The sequence below is a fragment of the Plectropomus leopardus genome, chromosome 9 (assembly GCF_008729295.1).
Source record: "Plectropomus leopardus isolate mb chromosome 9, YSFRI_Pleo_2.0, whole genome shotgun sequence".
Classification (NCBI taxonomy): domain Eukaryota; kingdom Metazoa; phylum Chordata; class Actinopteri; order Perciformes; family Serranidae; genus Plectropomus; species Plectropomus leopardus.
In genome coordinates, this window is record NC_056471.1 from 15486305 (window position 1) to 15508562 (window position 22258).

General features: G+C 38.8%; 1 protein-coding gene across 1 annotated transcript; it reads right to left on the reverse strand.

Annotated features, from left to right (window-relative positions):
* Positions 1-819: 819 nt before the first annotated feature.
* gfpt2 (glutamine-fructose-6-phosphate transaminase 2) lies at positions 820-21051 on the reverse strand. The gene is made up of 19 exons (XM_042493453.1): positions 20945-21051; positions 19346-19453; positions 18325-18435; positions 17968-18102; positions 16979-17037; positions 15993-16127; positions 14322-14383; positions 12181-12260; positions 8988-9105; positions 8618-8781; positions 7077-7172; positions 6710-6807; positions 6482-6602; positions 6024-6181; positions 5392-5506; positions 5058-5185; positions 4726-4893; positions 3582-3743; positions 820-1869 (listed from the first exon to the last, which is right to left on the reverse strand). The coding sequence occupies exons 1-19, from the start codon at positions 20949-20951 to the stop codon at positions 1825-1827; spliced, it is 2070 nt and encodes a 689-aa protein (XP_042349387.1). The 5' UTR covers positions 20952-21051; the 3' UTR covers positions 820-1824.
* Positions 21052-22258: the final 1207 nt, after the last annotated feature.

The window sequence follows — 22258 nt, forward strand, 5'->3', positions numbered from 1 at the left end:
GCCAGGGGAATGTATATGGGTACATGCAGAACAAAGCTCATTTGAGTATAAAAAAGAAAGTACTTTGTTCTTTGGGTCTGCAAAATCAGACTCCATTGTTTATGGAGCACCTCCAGCCTTTCTACTAGTTTGAGACATACTTTTCTGGTTTCTGGCTTTGAGAGAGCATAGCTCATTTTCCTAAATATTAAATGAAATTACTTTAGTGGAAGTATAATATGGAAGTACTCCTAAAATAAGTTTCAAGTACCTCATAACTGTGCTTAAGTGGCAACAGTGCAAGCTATTCAACATTTTTTTTCTTTTATTATGTTGTAGATTTTAATTTTTTTACCAGGCTTGGTCACTCTTATCTCTGTCTGCAATATCTCCTTTTTATGCATAGACTGAACTAGCCCCACCTCATGCATCTCATAATGATTAAAATAAGCAGAAACTGGAACTTGACTAAATTAATAACTACTGCCTCTTATCAAATAAATCAAAAAAGAAATAAACCTACATTTGTTCTCCTGTCATAGTGATATAGTATCATCATCTGATATTACTTACCGTAACAACAAACACTGACAATGAGGAAAAAGGAATAACAACAGCACTCTTTGTATAGAATAAAATGCTTTATCTATTTATTTATTTGATTGATTTATAGTGCCTGCTTATGTCTATAAAACATACAGTATAAAATACAATCACAGTTAAAGATATAAATCAAACCCTGTCTTAAGCCCCTATAAAATAAAAATCAGATAAATATAGAACATTATCATAAATCCATACAAATGGCTGACAAAATAAAAGTATTGTTGAAAGTCATGGTACAATATTATTATTATTATTTAATATTTTTTGGCTGCATAAATGCTCTTTAAATAATTCTCATGTATGTCTGTAAAAATGCTCCATCCTATGACAGGAATTGGTATAAAGAACACCAGGAGAAAATTGTTCATGTTCTACCATGAATGGACTTTGGAATTATCTTAAAAATACAGACAATATGTCTTAAATTAAAATGAAATAACAATAAAATGGAGCAGAAACATAATAAAAGAATCAAGTAATAATATGAAAGTCAGATTGAGGAACTTCCTTCGGTAGTTTCTGCTAATTAGTTAGTAAATTGGCATCAAAGTTATGGGCTTATCACCCACCAGGCACACCAATGGCATGAATGTGCAGCAAAGATTTTTTTTATTTTTTTTTTATGAGATTTTCAAAATCCAGAGAACCCTCTGGAACCCTCTACATTTCCCATTATGCAAAGAGAGGTAAGTAAGAGGCCCCCAGTAGACATAAGAAATTCATAAAACAGAAAGAGAATAAATCACCTAACTCATTGTGTACATTCATAATGCACATTTGGTCCCCATATTGCACAACTGTAAACACTTCAATACACCATATCAATGCTTTTCTGCTGCTCTCTTCTGTTGTATGTGTTTTTGGCTCATCTCGGGTTAAGAAAAAGTCACAGCATGCTGGTTGCTTTAGATGTGTGAATCTTGTTTTCATAGATTGTTTCGCAAGGCCTAAATGGCACTGGCACTTCCTCAGCAGTGTTTTGGTTGGACTTCACATTACTCTTTTTTTCTTAAAAAGTCACTGTACCGTTTACTAATCCGTTTCTTCTGTCACGTTTTCTCAATCTCACTTACACACACACTCATTTACATACATACGTACACACATTCAAGGTGCCCGACTTCACCCCTATCTTGCTGCACACACACGCGCACACACAAACTCAAACATACTGAACGTTCAATTGCACTGTAAATCTATGAGCTTCCTTCACTCTTTCCTGCGCTGCATGACTTGTAATTATTCCACCGTCACAGATTTGGCCAAGTTTCTCGGAAAGTCAACCTGCAAAAAGAGAATGCAGTTAGGGCAAATATCCTGGATTTTGGCTGTGTTGTGTCACATTAGCTGTGCATGATAACTAGAAAACACACTTATTCTGTGCTGAAAGAAACACACATCAACAAGTTAAGAAAAGGTGGATTTCTTTTTTGTCCAGCTTATGTCTCCCAGACATTACTGAGCTCAATTTAAGATCAATATGAGATTTTGAACATTTTCTTAGGTTTACTCAGTTCAGCTCTTGAGAAATATCTTTCATTTAGTCTCGGCCTAATCCTAAATTAAGATCTTGAAATGTTTTTTTTCCCTTTCTCACTGCACTGATCTTTATTTGTCTGGAATAATTTGCTCTTAGTCTTGACATAACAGTAAGATCCAAAAGAAAACAACATCAAATCAACATTTTGTCTCTGTGATCAATTCAAGTCTCAACTCTATGAGCACAGCAAATTAAATAAAATCGTAAATAAAACCCCCTGCTGATTTGTTCTTGTGCTTCTTCTTTCACCTAAGCGGAGGAGTTTGTGAGAAACAGATCTGAATTTTGAATGAAGCCAATTTTGTCAATCGGACATAAAGAAAAAACTATTGTGAGCAGTAAAATTTTCCTCGGGGGAGGATGGATCAGCTCTCACAAATGTGTGAAAAGAAAAAACACAATGTACACATTAATGCCAGAGTCACTGACCACTTCTTGTCCTTATGATAAGAAAAGTTTAAGACGTAAGACACGCCATAACTGTGTAAATTATGTAAAGATATTGTCCAAGAGAGAGAGAAAAGGCAAAAACATAAGATTAACAGAATGTAAAGCCAAGGTCTCCAAAACATTTCACACAAAACAAAATTTAGAAGAGGTACCAAAGTTGTCATGACAAAATGAAATTAACATACATATGTACACATCCGGCTTTTGCAAATGCAGCTCGGTAAACTTGTCTCCACCACCATTGGCAGTGTGTCAATATGAATTAACTGCAAGCAATAAATAGTCTCCAAGAGTCTTGTGCTGGATGCACATGATATTCTATTGAAATGTTGAGATAATACTTTGATGTTCATAATGATTGTTTAACCCTTTAACTCCTGGATCGACATCAGTTTTCTTGTGTTGAGTTCAGACACTTTTCACAAGCAGGACTGATGTAACTGAACTTCTCTCTAAAGTCTCACCATAACATTAATAACTGATATGCAACAATATCAAGGCCATATGCAAACAGATGCAACTGAATACCTTTGAGTAGCAGATTATACAAACACAAGATGTTTAAGAATATATTAGCACTGAAAAGTTATTCCTGATCAGTTTGGGATTCAGACATATTGGGTATTAGATCATTTTTATAGCACAATGAAATTACCAACTGACTTTTCTAAAATTGCATGATAAATGATTAAATTCAGTTCCACCACAGTGAGTCAAATAGTGATATTTTGATTTAAAAAATGTAACAAATGACATTTGCAATATTTAGACATGACAGTTATGAGCCTTAAAATGAGGATTTTGTCCTATTAAGTTAAGATTATAGGAAGATAATGACCAAATATTTCATTGTTTGTATGATGTCCCTCATTTTTGGGGCTCAGATCAGTTTCACTCTTTCCTTGTGGTTTCGGTAGATAAAAAAAAACCCCTCAATACTCTTTGCTTCATAAACACTGAGGATTTGAACAAATATCTTGAGTCAAAAATAGTGTTGACTACTTACGTCATATCCTCTCAGGACGGCCAAGTGGAAGGACAGGAGCTGCAGGGGGATGACGGTTAGGATGCCCTGCAGACAGTCTACAGTTTGCGGAAGCTCAAGAGTGTGGTAGGCATTCTGTTTCATCTCGGGATCGTCCTGGCAACAAAGGATGATGGGCCGACCCTGATGGAGAGGGAGTCACAAATTGCACTCAGGATGTGTCATTTATGTGAGCATGCATGTGTCCAGGTGTGTGTTTCAGGGCCTGTGGGCCTGTTACAGCCGGAGACTGTAATGGGGGACAGCGCCTTGCATCTTGCTTCTCAGAGAGTGTTGTTTGCCTGATGGGCAGCCTTGTTGGCTCACATGTTGTCACTTTTTTGATAAGCTAGCAAAACGAGAACCTACAGACTTGTTTATAAACCTAATCTTTGTCTCTTAGACCCAGATGATTTTATTTTAATTTCTTTATTTTTGTTGTGTGATCATCAATTTACCAAGATACAGTTGTGCTTCTTGTACTGCTGCACGTCTGCAACCATGACTAGGCACTGCAGATTTTTTAAGACTTTTGCCTGAATGCTGAAAAATTCTCTAAATGACCATCCTAACATTATACTAGAAAACATGTACAACTAAGCTGTGCTGACATATATTGACATTTAGATGGACTGAATTGTGTCAAGCAAGAAAAATCTACTTAGATGGAAGGTCTGTATTCTGATATATCAATGTATCTTAAATCAGTAGATTCCTGAATGGGCCTGTGAAGGTGGGCTATCAATTTCCATGTACATAGGTTTGAGGCCAAAAAAACAATTTATAGGACAATATGAACAGTATATTCTGCATGCCTTCATCCTTGGGTATTATTCAGTCTAGTTTGCCTAATTTTCCAATATTTAGAAATAAAACCAGCTCATACTCTGCCACTCGATCCAACTCCTCATTTTCATCGAACTGAAATAATTTAGAATTTTTGTTCTGCTTTCTTATATAGGTGCATGAGGATTAATATATAAAGTATGAATGTGCATATAGAGTACAGACTGAGATGGACATGGAGTCCACCATAGCGTTAACTCCTGCAAACTACTCCCATCCAGATGTAATAGCAAGTTTTTGGGGAGTCCTGTTATGGCAGAATGTGTTTTCCAGGACGTACCGATCTGGCAGTGACTTGTTGGAGAGCATTCTGGCACTTGGTGTAGCAGGAGTCTTTCATGATGATCATGATGACTGGCATGTCTTTGTCTATGAGAGCCAGGGGACCGTGCTTCAGCTCCCCAGCCAAGATGCCCTCAGAGTGCATATAGGTGATTTCCTTGATTTTCTGCATTAAAAGAAAAAGAATAAAACTCAGCTCATAGATGCAGCACAACTGACATTACAACTGTCATGTCATCTAATGTTTCTACTTTATCCTCATAATTTATGTTATTCTAGCAGAAGTAAATGCTGTTTTTTTGACAGACTACTGTGGCAATTTCAACTCACCAGTGCCCCCTCTAGGCAGGTGGCGTAGTGGAAACCTCGACCCATGACCAGAAGAGACCTTTGCTGGTACAGTTCATTGGCAATGGCCTTGATCTTCTTATCCAGGGACAACACCTTCTTTATCAATTCTAAGAAAGTAAAAGACAAAGTGATAGAGGTATTACAGTTACAGTTAGAATATGATTTTTTTTTAAAACCAAAGATGCAGTATTTTGTTGTCTGTATTTGTAAGTGGTGGTCGAGTGTGGTTGACCATCTCTCAGTCTGTATTTAAAGACACTGTGTGCTTGTGTTGAGACCACGTCTGTGAATTGCTGGTGTTTGTTGGACTGACCAGGTAGCACTCTGAGGCCGTTGATGATCTCCAGTCTTCTCTGCTGTAGGGAGAGCCTGTCCTCACTCATCATCAGGCCAAACATGGTAAGAGCCACAAACTGACTGGTGTAGGCCTTGATAACACACACAAGACACAGTCATGTAAGCCCACTCATTGCTGAATACTGGCAAATAACACATAAGTGTGTATATCAACCTTCAAAGCGATGGATTTTGTCATTAAATTAAGTGCAAAGGCTGTAAATACTGCTGCCACACAACTTAAATTAAAAGGACAGTTAAACCCCAAATCGAAAATACATATGTCTCCTCTAACCTGTAGTGCTATTTATCAATCTGGATGTTTTTGGTTTAAGTTGCTGAGTGTTGGGGAGACTGGCTATAGAGATGTCCACTTTCTCTGTCACCTTCCATATAATGTGGCACTCGGCTTGTGGTGCTCAAAGCACCAAAAAATATTTGAAAAACTCAACTGCAATGCCTTTTTTTGCTTCCATCTGTGCTGTGATACAGTACTTTTGATTTTGGGGTGGAATATCCCTATAAGTATGAACAACGTGTATTTAGACTCCTGCTATTGTCAGAAAAAAGATTTTTCTAAACTTATGATATGCACATTATAAACTTTACCTTGGTGCTAGCCACTCCTATTTCAGGCCCAGCATTAATGTGGACTCCGCACTCTGTTTCTCTGCAAATGGAGCTACCCACAGTGTTGGTTATACCAACTGTCAGAGCCCCCTGGCTCTTGCAGTAGCGTAGTGCCATCAAGGTGTCTGCTGTCTCTCCTGAAGGAGCAGAGGGAATAAAAAGACATGCTTAGAATGCAGAATTGCACAATAAGATCACAGTTGAAGGTAAAAACAAAAGAAAAAGGTGCTGATTCTGTCTACAGATTTCACTTGGAACCATCAAAAGCCAGTTTCCTGTTCAGCTTTGCCTCGGAAACAAAAGTCATTTCAAATAACTGTTTTTGACAATTAACATTAAATTCAACAAAACTAAACCAGTGACCCCAAAAGATAAATATATGATCTCAGACTGACTGCAGGGACAGGCTTTTCATGTTTTTTTTGTGGTGGTCTCACCTGACTGGCTGATGAAGAAGCAAACATCATCTCTGAAAACAGGTGTGTTGCGATCCAGGAAGTCGCTTGCCAGCTCCACCATGACGGACAGCTCCGTCAGCTCCTCCAGGATCTGTCTGGTCTGAAAATTAGGGAAACAAAAATAACAGTTTCATCATCATCGCAACTCTCCAGACAAACAGTAGCTATGTCTTCTTTAACTAGCTTATCTCAGGTTTTAATACTCACAGCAACTCCAGCATGGAAGCTAGTGCCGCAGCCAATCACAAGTAGCCGTCTGCAACGTTTGATTTCTTTCAGGTGGTCCTTCAGCCCACCAAGAACCACTAGAGAAACAGATATCAGTTTAGTTGGATGGAATTTAAATAAGGGATTGCAGTGATGAACAAATAAATGTTTTTGTCTCTGATTGCTATTTGTCTTTCAAATTCCACGTTCAAATAGACGATGGTAAGAAGGACACAGCAACAAACTGCAGATCCTGATTCTGAACTAGTCCCTGCTAATATTTACTGAAAGGATCAGGGACCTTTTAAGCTGCCATGCATATCATTAAAATCTGAACGCCTGGCAGGTTTGTAAGATCAATATTCACCTGCGTTGGTGTCAAAACATATCCGTCCTCTCATAGTGTTCACTACTGATTCCGGCTGCTCGAAGATCTCCTTCTGCATGAAGGCATCAAAGTTACCTGCAAAGACAGGGGGATAAATGTACATCAGGTTATCTGGTCCTCATGACATATGAGGACATGCAGAACTTCCTAAAGAGGTAAGACAGATCACAGAGGTATGTGGAAAAAGGGTCGGTGCTAGAAGAAACTGAAAAACTGTACAGCTGATTCTGTTTTCACTTTCATCCAGCAGAGGGCGAGAAAGTACAAGTCTACAAACTAAACGTGAGTGGTTGCACTGCAGGCATGTGTATTCAGTAGGTGTGGTGGTAAAAATACTTTTATGCATTAAATATATAAAGTGTATGTGTTTCTCCAGTGTCTTTGTGTACTGGCTGACTGTCCTTTCCCGTACTTTGTCAGTAAATGAAAATGTCCAGACCTGTCTAATCAGAAAGGTTATATGATGTTGTGTCTCTAGGCTGGAGACAGGCGTTGTGTTTAGACTAGATAACTAATACGAGGCCATCTGTGACCTTGTTTCCTGGGTACAATTAAAGCTGTTTAAGACTGTTTCTTTAAGCCACCACTGTTGTCTCAGGTCTGTTTCCTGGTCCCAGCATTGTAAATACCTTGATTGCAAGACAGCAGAGAAAGTGTTTTTCAGACTAACTTGAAAGTACTTTTTTTTTTTTTTTCAGCAGTAGAATTTGTTGGCAGCAGTGTTCTTAGTCATCTTTAAAACCTCTGATCTCAATTTAAAGGAGCAGTTTGTAGGATTTGGTGGCATCTAGCAGTGATTATTACAGATTGCAACCAGCTGAAACTTGTTCTGGTTAGAATTCCTTCAGTGTTTGTTGTTTAAGAGTTTTCTACTTCACAGAGGTGTCCTTCTTTTAGAAACAAATGCACCAGGTAATTAAAAGCAGAAAAAAAAAACACAGAAAAAGAGTACTTTTATGTTACAACTCAGTATTTTTCAAATGCTGTTTTGCAGTTTTGCCACTAGCCCAGCATCTGCTAATGTGTGCTCACTGTTTTTCTCTGATAACTTCAGATCCAGACATTCTGGAGGTTTTCATCAGGAATTGAATTATCTGCAGAGGTCTCTTTCTCTCCAAACAAACAGACCAAGTGATTAAAACCGCTAAAAACACTAAATGAAGCATTTTTATGTTTTTCTGGGCAGCAATTAAAAACGCGTATGATCCTTTCTGGAGTTAGTATTTGGTTTGTACATTAATGGCTACTGTAGAAACAAGCTTGGTGCATCATGACCGACTCTGTGGAAGCGAACCCATTATGTAGATATAAATGGCTCATTCTATGGTAACGAAAACAAGACGATTCTTATTTTAAGGTGACTATACACTAAAAAAAAATGTATCTTCAATTTCTGCCAATAAATCCCCCTAAATCCTACACACTGAATCTATAAAGCTAAGCTATTTGTCCAAAATAAAATAAAATAAAAGCAATGTATTGTTCTCATATCAAAGTTGTCTTTTTAAACATTATCTCACCTTTCATGATCTGCTGCAGCTCCATCTGCAGGGTCTGGATTAACCTCTCTGGGTCCTCACCAGCCTGCCGGTTCACCCTGTGAATGGAGAGTTTCCCAGCAGTCACCACTGCCACGTCATCATCCTCCAGGTACAACACCTTGTTGGTGTGCTCAATGATGGCACTGTGGGCACATATAAGATATTTGTGATGAACCGATAATGATGTCTACTGGTGTGGTGATATAAAGTGCACTAAACTTGTTTCTTTTTAGATCATTTTGGCTCATACTTGATGTGGTTGAGAGAGACAGTGGAGGAGTCAGTGACTTTATTAACATGACAAATAAGAATTCCATATTGGATTCACTACAGACAATTAGTTTCTCACCTGGCGTCAGAGGCAAAGTAATACTCCACTGCCCTGCCATCCCCCACAGAGTTGATGGCGCTGGAGCAGTCAGGACGATTATGGCTGTTCTTCTCCTGGACTCCCTCCTTAAGGTGAGCTACAGGGTCAAAAGTCACAGGTCAAGGGTCAGAGGTCGCACAGTGACTTTAAGCGACTAAAACAATCAAGATGTGCTCATCACTTGAATTCTTCCCTCTCAGCTTCCAGAGGGAGAAAGGTCACTGCTGTGGAAATTGGATTTGTCATGTTGTTAAATTTTGATTTTACGGTAAGATCAGGAAACGTTTGAGGTGGAACATTCAACTGATAACAGCAGTTACTGTGAGACAGAATATTTACCTTAGATTATGATTAAATGTCTGTATTGCTTTAGGATGAATGACTACTACTTGGTGGCAATTGGGATCATCTCTACACTTTACAATAGCACCGGCATGACAAAGCGTCACCATGGTCTTATTTAGTAATTGCAATTTTATCTTAATTATGTTTTTATTTGTTTAAACAACAGAGAACTGTCACAGATGTATGGCAGTATGACGTATGGTCCCTGATCCCTTCAGCAAAAATATAAATCATTTTATGAAAAGAAAGGGTCAAAGAGAATTCAAATGATTATTTTCAACTGTTAAAACGGCACACCCTGCTTTATTTCCTAATGGCCTCAAACCACCAACTCCTTGGACTTTGGACTAGTCCCACTCAGCCATTAAAAGCCATAAATCATAAGAGAACCGATAAGACAGTGAAGACACAGGCCTATGCACAGTAGAGGAGAAGAAGCAACAGCAAAACAAGCATATTGTTGCTAACCAATAAATAATCTTAATAGCGTGTATAAAGATTACAAAGGAGAAACTATCACACACTCTTTCTCTATTGATGGGAACTGTAGGATTAACAACTACAGTCTTTATTCAGTATCCAGATGAGTTTCCAAAGGACCACTACCCTCTGATGCTACACAAAGAAATCCCTGGCAACGTCTGAGGGAAAATTACTTTCTAAGAAAGATTTTTAGCAGAATTATTGCACAATGAATAACAGAACCACAAAACATCTTGCACTACTTCCACAGTTTGCCACAAGCGTCACTTTTTGGGATTTGCTACAGTACATCTGAGAAAATCAAGAGTTAGACCAATATTATCCAGGGAGAAAGTAGAGGGGAAATGCTCCCTTGATATGTTTTCAGGCTACTGTGTAAGGCAACTTCCTGCATATCTGCTGAATCAGAAATTTCCATGAAAAGACCAAAATCAGCATTACATTGATCCAATAACAAGTTTAACTGTTTAGCCAATGCCTGATTGTTCCACAAAGCTCTATGTTTTCCTATTTTAAACTATTAAAAACAATCAATGAGCCACACCGTTGCTCCGGGTGATATGTTCCTTTAGTGTAGTTTATTTTGAGTCGATCCCACGTACACAGTCTTGCTGGCTGAAAATAGTCCCCAACAAATATTTACTCCATTTGAGTTTGCTCTTAACTGCAGTGCCCAGCTGTTTTAGGAAATTCTTAAGTACTTTTTCAAATAAAGTTTATATTCATGCCTCGCTTTAACAACTTCAGGGGGAATGAATATTTGGTGCTAAGAGCATGTTGGAGAGTCTGAAAGTGCAAAGAGGTCCAGAATGCACATTTGATTTTAAGATGCATTTTTGGAACTTGTAAGAAATGTTATCATATACAAAGTGAAAATGGAAAAAAATGCATTAGTATTAAACCACACTTGCTGTTACCACCAGTAATCATAGATGTCACCAAATTTAACCAGGATAGGAAATTATCATGGAAAAGGATTAGCATTTTAAGCTTTCCTATCAAACATATGGACTTGGGGTCTACAACGTTGTTCACGGCAAGGACCACTTAGCTAAAAAAAAAGACCAATTCAATGCTAAGATGTAGCAGGGATGCCCTACAACATTAAGCTGCACTTGATGATGATTTTCTGAATTTTTTGTGTCCTCTCTCCGTTGCATTTTCCCGTAACTGCAGCACAAACGACCCATTGTAGCGCACAACAGTCTCCCTTTACTTGAAATAATAACACAGTTAACCTTCTAATATGTGTTAATAGTACTTAAAGCTTAAAGATTGGCTAACTAGATCACCTCACCATTATGGATAGGTGTCGCACAGTGATTTAGAGTTAGATAGCTCACGTGATCGCTCAAGGATTCATGGATAACAAGCTTATCATTAATATTTTGTACTGAAATAAAGGTATTTTTTGTTTAATGAAAGCACAAAGTAATCTTTTTCATGTCTTTGTGTTTGTTCAGATTTATTTCAATTTGTAGCGCCCCACCTGCAATAACTCTGAGGAACCTGTGGGGGTAGTGGTCACATAGGACTTTGATAATAAATATTAGGACACAATAGCACATAATTACAACTGTAAAGAGATTTTCTCTGACAGGGATTTATATGATAGGATTTCAAGCAATCCTAAAAATGTATTAATTCTTTTGAGATTTTAAATGAGTTTCAGTATATCCCTGCTTAAATGTAATCTGAGACGATCTAAATAAGATTTTATAGATATTACCAAACTTATCCCAAATTTTGGTGTTGGGAAACTTCATGAATGTGTACTTATGAAGAATGAAAGCCCTTTTAATAACACTATTATATTGTGTGTTTGGGGTTTTGTGAGGAAGAGATTTGCATGCCTTCATGGGTCATTACATTACCAACTGCTGCTGTCACATCAGTTCAGCCCTGAAATAAACCTCATAGTTTTAAATAGACCATAACTGATATGTTTTAGCAATAGCAATATAGATCTTTAACAGTATTTAAATAGAGTTATTCAAAACACTCAGAAATCCGTGCAGCATTTACATAACTTCCTCTTAGTCTGGTCAGTCTGGATCTCAGTCCATATCTAATTTGTTCATTTATTTTTATACTTCTCTGCTGTGTTGTGACTAAGCAAGCAGCTTTACGAGTCAAATCTAGTCAAAACAATGATTGTTGATTGTCGAATATCTTTAAGCAGCTCAGAAACACAGATACTGTCAGGACCAATATAATTTTAAATCATTTAGTATGCTGATGACTTATGAGGGTGTACCGACAGTATGTTTGTGTGTGAGTGTGCAGAGTTGTAGGGGTGCAGTGTAAGCAGATAACGACAGACAGAGACAATAACAAAGCTCACCGTTGTTGTACTGGACGGGGATGTTTTCGGTCAACAGCTCATGCTCGCTTCGCACACCAATGAGCAGTGGACTTCCTCTCCTGCCGGGACAAGAATGAAGCAAGCAGAGAGGCAGAGACGGAGAGACGGAGAGAAAGTGTGAGGTGGGAGAGAGGAGAGGATTAAGCTTTTGTAGACACACAACAATGTTAGACACATAAAACCTCACGTGGTGCTTTGTAAAAGCATGACTGTCCAGGTGACCTGACATCCTATCCTGCTGTGTTATTCCAAGTAAGGGTCGACCGATAATGGTTTTTCAGGGCCGATACTGATACCAATTACTAGTAGTTAATGAGATGGACGATATTTGGAACCAATATGCATTTACAATAAAAATGAAAATCTTTCTGTGCTGATGCAGATAATCAGAAAAATGCAAAGTATCGGCCCCAATAATCATCTAGGCCTGTCAACACCTAACTCCCCAATAAAAGTTAAGTTCCTTGGCTCTCATTATGATCTTTTTTTTCTTCCCTGTGCCACCTTAAATTCAATCTGAGTAATGTTACACAGATTCAAAAAAATCCTCCCATTTACTCAGATCTCTCCTAAACTTGCTAATCCTGAAATTCAGACAGGTAAACTGATCCCCCATTCGCCTACATCCCCCACAATTCCTGGATGGAGTCACTGCCTTGTCATTGGCTACTTATTCCATGTGGGCTTCTCCTATTGGCTTTGGAGGCAGAGAAGGTGCAACCACATATAGACCTGACAGGTGAGAGAGGAGGGTGCGAGGAGACTAATCTTGAAACAGATGAAAGCTTAACACATCTTGTGGCCACAGTGCAAACACTAACACAAAACCTCTTTGTGGCGAGTGTATTATGACACCACCTCTTGAGAAACCGTCTCCAAGAGGCCTCTCCTTATTTCTCTGTCTGGATCCCTCTTTTTTCTCTCTGCTTAGCCTCTCTTTGGGGCTCGGCTACACTGACGTAAGACTGCTGGTTGTTTTAACGGGTGTGAGGCTTGAAAAGGGAAGGCTTGGAAACAGAAACATGTGGTTGATATCCAATACAATATTTACCCTAAGGGAGGGAGAGAAGGAAGGCAAAGTGATGAAAAAATTAGGGAGTAAGTAAGAGATAGAGTGGCAGATAGAGAAAAAAAAGGAGGAACAATAGATGGAGAGTAAGTTAAAGAAAGAGGAGCTGAGAAGCTAAAGTCCTGCCAGGAGGTTAAGATCCTTGACAACAAAGGGCGGGTGGTGACCAGCATCACTAGATAATTACAAACATTCCCTCAACCCTCCGTCCTGGGAGACAATGCTGACTATTCAACATATTAACTGCAACACTGCATTGATTTAGCCAAAGCTGCGCAGTTTACCGATACCAGAAACTACAAGCACACAATAGACAAATGTGATGCCCAAGTGTCCTGACTTTAGAAGCAGGTGTGCCAACAAGACACTTTGCCAACACTGGCATTGCCAGGCATCCTGTTCGCATAAAACACAAGTAACGATTCACTTATCTCTCCTGACTTTGTTGCCCTGCTGCCCTACCCTCGCTTTCTTTTACTTGATCCATGACAGCTCACTGAACCACTGAAGGTATAAAAGTGAAATAAAATGATGTGATTAACCAGAAGTCTTTCTGGCAGGGGCATTTCCTGGAGCAGAAACAGGAAACTCTCTAGTCTCTCTGTTAATGAGTCACAGAGAAGCCGGCGAAGGGCCAGCCGCCCAGAGGCCAGAGGCCCAGGAGGGAGAGGGGGAACCTGAATTCAACCTCTGCTCTGCTCCCCCTCTCCGCCTGGGTCTCAAGACGCAGATAGGACTGACACATGCAGGCAGGCGGGGAATTTACACGTACTCAAAGACGCATACGGAAAACATTTCAGTTGCCCATTATCATAAGCAAAGCACGTCCCAGAGTCAAAACATGTCACGTGAAATGGATGTTGGCTAAGATAGGCCACAATGACTGAAACAAAAATCATTTCAGAGATTTCTTCATGGATGTAATAACGGGGATGATTCATCTCAAATAAGTCTGGCTCACTGCACAGACACTGGAGCAAAATGTGAAATGAAACATCAGGGCAGTGTTTGTGTGTGTGTGTGTGTGTGTGTGTGTGTGTGTGGTACTAACCTGGTGGACACAGCCTCTCCAGGGAAATGACGGCTTTTAAACACCAGCGCGAAGGCCCCCTCCTAAGACAGAGAGAAGCAGAGGAAACACTGAGTTTACATTAGCTTGATGAGAAACTGAAATACACCAGCGTTGACTTTAGGGAAGAGGAGGGAAAAAAAGTAAAAGCAATGTTGTGTATTTCTGGAAAGCATGTAACCTTTAGGAGAAACATGTTCGGGATACAAACAAACATTTCTTCTAGCTTTGTGGGGTTTGGCAGTTGTGGTGGGGTGTGTGTGTGAGTGAGTGTGGTGGTGTGTACAGGGGGGGTTAAGAGAAATAAGACCTCTATTGTATAACATCAGCTGTGTTTCGAAAGCACTGACTGCAACGTTGCTGCCTGCGGTGGTTCGAAGCAGAGCTGGCTTGGAGTGTGTTTATGTGTGTGTGGTGTTGAAAGTGGGCGGAAAAGAAAAGGGAGACGAGAGGAGGGTGTCGTGGTCGTGACGCTTTTGGTGAGTCTAACTATCTGGTTCCCATTACTCCATATCCAAAATGGCTTCCTCTGTTCTTCTGAGGAGGGAGAAACTCAACTCCAACCAAATGTGTGAAGCATGAAAGTCACACGATGGAAAAGAGAAGTTTGCTCCTTCTCACCCAAAAAATTCTAGAAGTGATGATGTAACTTATGATGCTGTTAGGGGGGTTGCTATAGAGACTGTTTTTGTGATGGTGTACAGGGTTTTAATGAGCAGGAAATTCAAGCACAGTCTGCAGAATCAGTAAACCAGTGTGTGTGTGCGTGCGTGTGTGTGTGTGGTCACTGACATATTTTATGACACTAGGCTACGTGATGTTATCCTTTATAGATACCAGGAAGCTGGTTATAAAAATTTCCATTCCTTAACATAGAGCTGCAGTTAAAAAAAAACAAACTGTGGGTGTGTCTCACTGGCAGAGGTGGAAGAAGTACTCAGATCCTGTACTTAAGTAAAAGTAGAATATAAAGGTCTAAAAATACTCCATTACAGGTTTACATTCTTAAAGACAGTTGTTCCTTAATTATGACAGAAGTATTATAAACAAGATGTAAGTATCAAAAGTAAAAATGCTTGTCATGCAAAGTGACTCTTTTGACAGTGATATATTCATATAAATTATTACATTTTTTATTGATAACGAAAAGATTTTAGGGCATTTTAATGTTGCAGTTTGTCAATGTGGAGCTAGTTTGAGATACTCTGTGGAGCTTCCTACTGTGTAGATTATTCGTAAGGTGCTGCATCCTATCATATAAGCATATCATTTGTTGTTTATGTAAAAAAAAAGTAACTTGTAACTATACTGTTGAATACATGAAGTGGTGTAAAAAGTACAATATTTCCCCAAAAAAAAGATGAATAAAAAATACAATATCTCCCTCTGAGATGTAGCACAGCAGAAACATTCAAGTAAAGTACAAATATGTTAAAATTGTATTTAAGCACTATATTTGAGTAAATGTAGCGAGTAATATTACTTCACTGCTCACCGGTTGAACAAAGGACTACAAGCAAATCCCCAATATCCTGTAATATTACCACAAAACAAAGATTAGCATACTAATTCTAGCTGCATTGTGGGGGTGTGTTTGTGGGATGGTCGTGGTCAGTGTTGTAGGTTATGTGTCGCTGTGTGTGAGCTACTCACCAGCTGCTGAATAACTCGCTCTACCAGGGTGGAGAAGGTGATGCTGTCATTCTCTCGGTTGTCGTAAACGTATTTGATCAATTTTGGAATCACCTCTGTGTCCGTCTCTGACTCAAACTCATATCCTTTGGTGATCTGTGGAAGGTACAAGGTACAGTTTATATTACTAAACCTAATATATATAAATAACAGTTTTGAACCTTCTACCTTGTGGTCTTCATGATTTGCTATTGTTTTTGACAAGATTTCATTAGTGATGCGCTATTGTGTGTAGCTTTTTGTGGCATGTCTTGTGTGTGTTTATCATTATTATCATTCCTGTATAACTTTGTAATGTGTCTATACTCTGCACTGTTTGCTATTGTGCTGTTTCTCTGTTTTGACCAGCCAAAGGACTAGAGATGTAAATAAGCTTATGGTGCATTAAATTGTGACACTTGTGTTTCGAACTGTACATGGTACTTTAAAGTTTATTAACAAGCTAGAAAGTTTAAAGTAGTGAAAAAAACCCACAAATTTTGCAACATTTTCTCTCTATTATTGTCAATTCCTCACGTCTGTATATTACAGTCATGTCTGACTTTTGGCCATGTGTGGCATGGCAACAAGTCACTCCTTGGTTAATGAGTAATACTGAATAATGTTGCCTCAAATGCTATTTCTAGTGCTGACAGCTGGAGTGATATAAAAACAAAAGAAAACTTTGTTTTCATTTTACTGAATGAATCTTTTATGCAGTGGATTTATAAAACAAACTGTGCTGAATGGACATGATACAGGCACAAATATACATTTGTATAACCTGTAAAAGGAACAACATGGCAAACACTGCCACACTATACAGCGTAGTCTTTCTGAATCATTTGAGGGTTGTTGATATTAACAAAGAGCAGAATGTCAGTGAACTTCTTAAAGTAATTTGAGCTTCAACTTGACAGAACTCAGTTGTTTGTACAAGAGAAATGCCTGTTGATAAGGTAACTTACCAGGTACGCTTTCAGCTCTTTGTAGTTGGTGATGATGCCATTGTGGATGACAACAAACTCTGGAGAAAGTCAGCAAGAGTGAAAAGATTAGACAAAGGGACTAAAGGTCAAACACTAGTCAGGTTGTAATAAGACTACTCGAAGGCTCTCTCCTCATGGTACTAATCAGGATTCACACTTTAAAGGCGTTTATATTTTGTATAAGGTGTACCCTAACTAAAAGTAGAGTTGTGACATCTGCTTCACCTATAGCTCCTAATGATTATATGCTGTATTTAGGTACCACAGGTTGCTGCTATTTAAAAAAAAAGTCACGTTCAACAGCAAAAATGAATGCATGTAGACACAGCTGTGGATTTAGCAGCAACTGAAGTAACACGGATACAGTATGAACACATGACAGAGTTACAGACAAACAAGGTGATAAGTTATCATAAATGATAACCAAGTTATAACAGATGTATACCAAATGTAATATAATAATAAACCTTATTATAAAGTAAACATAAGTTGCTAAGTGTTTCTCCTTTTCTCTGATACATACTCTCACACTTAACACACTTTACTGAGCACACATGCTTTAGTCTGAAGCCAAGGTACATTACTGGCACACCTGTGAATGTGGCCCACTATTGACAAAGAGATGGGTGTAAAGTTGGTTAGAGCAGAAGGTGTGTGAGGGGATGTTAAATTAAGGTATATGGCATCTTGACGTTTCATTTTAATGGTCTGTGACCTACCAAGAGGCAATCATAACTGTGAGAAACGGAGTGATCTAAAAGATCGTAATCACAAAGTCACAGAAGAAAAAGTCAGAGTTGATGCTGAGTTATCCTGATCATCAAAAGAAGCTACTGTGTTTCAAAAGCACAGTTAATAGTGACATTGCAACCGTATGTTTTGCATAGATTTGGAGTTGGTGTTGAATGCATTTATGGATTTTATTGTGTGTATATGAGCATGCGTGACAGTACATAAGCACTTATTACCGTTATCTTTGTCAGAGCGATGAGGGTGGCTGTTGAGAGCGCTCGGCTCTCCATGTGTGGCCCAGCGAGTGTGAGCAAGGCCAAAGTGTGTGCACAGCTTCTCGTCCAGGTCCAAGGAGTTTTTCTCTGAACAAGCTAAACACAACACCAGTCCCTTTACTGACATGAACAGACTACAGGGACTTTTAAAGACAGAAAAATGCAGCACAAGATGCAAAATAATCATCGGAGAATTTCTTCTGAATGAGGTTTAAAAAGGGCAGTTTGCAGATGGTACACATGGAGGACAATATATAAAAACTGAGAGCAATATACAAAACAATATCTGAAATATGACTCAAATGTGCAATAACTCACTGTAAAGCTCCTCATCCAGAGCCTTGACCTTCCCCTTCTTCTTGATTAAGCAGATGGTGTTGTTGTTGTTTATGTCAGAATCTGTCTTCTTAGGGCCATCCACAGCAATACCTGCAAAAAGACAGGAGATGGATGGAATTTTACTTTTATTTTGAGGGATAAAAAGCACTCAACACACACAGGCAAGGCCAGTTTATTTATATGGCACATTGCAGACTTAAAAAGACAATGTAAAGTACTTAACATAAGCATTAACAAGCAGAACAAAACAGAAAGGAATTTGTAAAAAAAAAAGGGTGAAAAACATACTCAAATCATATGAGAGGTCAAAATCAACTTCATCATGAAAAGGTGGAGGGTGGGTAGGTCATAAATTGTGACTCAGAACTTCATGAGTTAATAGGTGTTATTTATTGTGGGTGTATGCCTATGTGTGCATTTAACAGCTATGAAAGGACCTGTCATTTGTGTTGCTTCAACTTACTCAAATAGGATGAACAAACACATTGACTGTGTGTGTGTATGTGTGTGTGTTTGAACAATATTAAAATCCGGTTGGCAGTGAGGCTCTCAGATAGAAGTCACAGGAGCTTCCTAACTTGCAGTACGTGCTAGAATATGTTATCCCTGTTAGGGGCGTGTACAGTCAAAGCCTGCCTCACTCTGTCAGACAGTTGCAGGTGTCAGCGGTGGTACTGGTTTTGCTTCATTCATTCAACATCACAATGATTATGCACTTAAATTAAATGTCAAACCACACGTGTCCCTAAAGACCAGGGTATGTTTGTGCCTTGAGAGTACAAATATAAACATGACTGTCACATGACTCATGTGTCATTAGAGTAATTCAACTCCAAATCATTCCATTCCTGGCAGACTATTTTTCTTCATGCTTTGCTGTCAAATAAGGCCCGGATTTATTTTTTTAAGGATGTGACACACAGGTGCTGCCAACGAGTACTATAAGCTTTTGTGCATGGTGTGTGTGTGTGTGGGAATGCTGTGAAGCCGAATGTCTTACCTGCTGAATCGTACCCTCTGTACTCCAGTCTCTGCAGTCCCTTCACCAGCGTATCAAATATCTCCTTTCTGGTGCGAGGCACTCGGTAATTCAGGTAGGCAAAGATCCCTTTTAGAGCGGGAGAAAGAGACACAGAGCTTGAATCCTCGGAAACAGTGAAGGCAGACAGACTTTGCACAACTCCAAAGAGGAAATTAATATCACATTTTGTTTATGGATACATTTACAATGTATAACATTTTGGAATAGTTGTAGGATGACATCAACATCCACTTTTTTTTAAAAAAGATGGTTGAGGTAGAACGGGACTGAACACTGAGGTCAACTCTTGGCCTCCAATTGTATTTTTTGTTTATAGTCCATAACATGGGTCTTCAACAGGGGGTCTGTGATGCCTAGGAGGTCTTGACAGTTACTGCGGGCGTCCACCATTTTTTTTCTCCAAAAATTAAAATGTCTGAAAATACACATTAATATGACTTCAATATCTCTTTTTTAAAGTTATTTTTTTTGGTAATTTTCTTGTACTTTTTACTTGTACTGTTACTTTTTCTTTTCTTTTTTTTTTTTTTGTTTTTTACTAATTACTTTCAAATATTTGGGTCATTGCTTCTATCATTGCTAATTGCTTTCTTACCATGTTTTAGCTGGAAATCAAGCCAATTTGCTGAGGTTTCAAAGAGTTAACTCAATTTTATATAGGCAGTAGAGGGTCCCTGCTCCGTTTCTTTTTAAACTAAGGGCTCCTTGGCCTAAAAACGTTTAAGACCCCCACACAAGTATGCTTGGGAGGAACAAGAACTTTCAACAGGCTGTATTTGAAAGTATAAATGTTATTACTTTTAATGACATGAATTAGTCAAGCTGATGCATCCTTACATCCTATTAAAACAACTGTATGTACAGTATGAGGCTGCTGTGTGGGCTGTTCATGTGCCTTTGTGTGTGTGTGTGTGTGTGTGTGTGTGAGTGTAGGAATGTTCCGGGCAGCTCTACTCCCGCAAGCACACAGCTGGCCATTGACGGACGCACATTGCGCGCAGTGTTGGAGCAGCCAGGTAGGCTACAGGCAGACTGCTATAAACTCCCACTGCCTTCCTTGGCCTCTTTCTTACAGACACGAGGAAAGGGCAAAGTGCCGTTAAAGATTTGCTTTCGGCTGTAAACTTTCTTGTGTTGTAGCCTATATTATATAAGGCTGTCAAAAGGAGCAAAATGTACAGACGGTTCAACTTAAATTCGCTGTGGCGGTGGAATTTAATTCACTTCATGAAGATAGACTTATAAATGAGTTTTAACAGTAAGTAGTCTGACTGTCAATATCCGCGAGCGACAACACTGACACGTCGCAGCTGCGCGTAAAGCATCTCAGGAATCCACAAAAACCAGAAAACAGCCATGAATCCAACTATTTCAGCTCCCCCTTCATTACCACGAAACCAGTAAAACGATCGGGATAACTACATGAGATGCTAACTTTGTTAAATCCACGTTTGAGTCAAGCTATCATTGCACAAGGGAACACAGGAGCGTAAATGCAATTTTCGTGCGTAAAAGAAGTTTTTCTTACATTAAATCTATAATAAAAGGTAAACTCACCACACATGATTTTAGCTTTTCCTTCGTTACTAGACGTATTTCTGTATGAAAATGACTTGTAAGTTCCCCGACTGGAGTGATGCTTCTGTCTCTGCCGTTAAATCCACACTGACTGCACACTCCCACTGCTCATTTAAAGCGGTGTTTCCTGGAGAGGCAGCGACCCCACCTCCTCTGACAGCCTCTGTGCTGTCTGCACCGCCCTGTCGCCTCCCAGGTATTCACCACGTCACCTGTCACAAATTGATAGGTGCTGTTTAACTCCATTATTTGCCGACCCACCTGCAAACGTCAACAGTTTTAAGGGGTTATCCACTTTTAATGAGGCGGTGGCTTGAACACCTTTTACATCCGTCAGAAAATTGTGTTTAATATGTTTACTAACATAATAGCTTTCAATTGTCATTTTCTTTCCTCGATCATTTATTTGATTAAGGTTTGGCCGTGACCTTTTTTGCACCAACTTGAATCGCTTTCATCCGCCCTCTAGCCTGTGAATAAAGAAGCAGGAAACATATCCCGCAGCATTCAGGAGGCATCTTGACATTGAGGAAGAGGATCCAATTTTTTAAGCTCACTACTTACACTCCACTTACACTTTTGTTCTCACCAAACGTTTTTCTAGCTTGTTCCTCCAGCTCCCAGTTCCTAATAAAATAATATCCTAAAAGATCTGAATGAAAGTATTGATGTCTACTCCATTTAAAAATCTGGTGCACTCATGAATGGATTAAGAGATGATGGGGCCCTGAGCATAGATATGATAGATATGGAGTTGGTCTGCTTTTTTGTATGTGTCTCTTTGTAGTCATTTTGTGTCTCTTTGAGGTATGTTTGTGTATTTTTTGGGTCATTTGTGGCTCTTTATAAAACCTTTGCATTACTTTGTGATTGTTTTGTGAATGTTTCAGGTCATTTTGAATCTCTTTAAAGTATGTTTTTGTCTCTTTGTAGTTCCATTGCATCTCTTTAAAGTAATTTTGTGTGTCTTTTTAGGTAATACCTCTCACTCTGAGGTATATTTCGCTCTCTTCTCTCGGTCATTATATGTCTCTTTGTAGTTGTTTTGTGTCTTTTCTTTTTCTTTTTTTTTTTACATCTCTTGGCAGTTGTTTTTGTCTCTATTATGTTATTTAGTGTCTTTCTGAATTATGTTTTTGTCTCTTTGTAGTTCCTTTGCATATCAACAAGCAAACATATTTGTGTCTTTTTGATTGTATAGTGTCTCTGTGGTAATTTTTGTTTTTCTGAAGTTATTGTGTCTCTTTCAAGTATTTGTGTCTTCCTTGGATGTTTTGAGTATCTTTGTAGTTC

Excerpts from the sequence above, each read along its gene's own strand:
- gfpt2 (XM_042493453.1), bottom strand. Across the intron at positions 14,384-15,992 it reads AGCGAGTTATTCAGCAGCTG|GAGGGGGCCTTCGCGCTGGT; the intron begins GTGAGTAGCTCA and ends TCTCTGTCTTAG. Across the intron at positions 5,186-5,391 it reads CGGCCTCAGAGTGCTACCTG|AATTGATAAAGAAGGTGTTG; the intron begins GTCAGTCCAACA and ends TTACTTTCTTAG.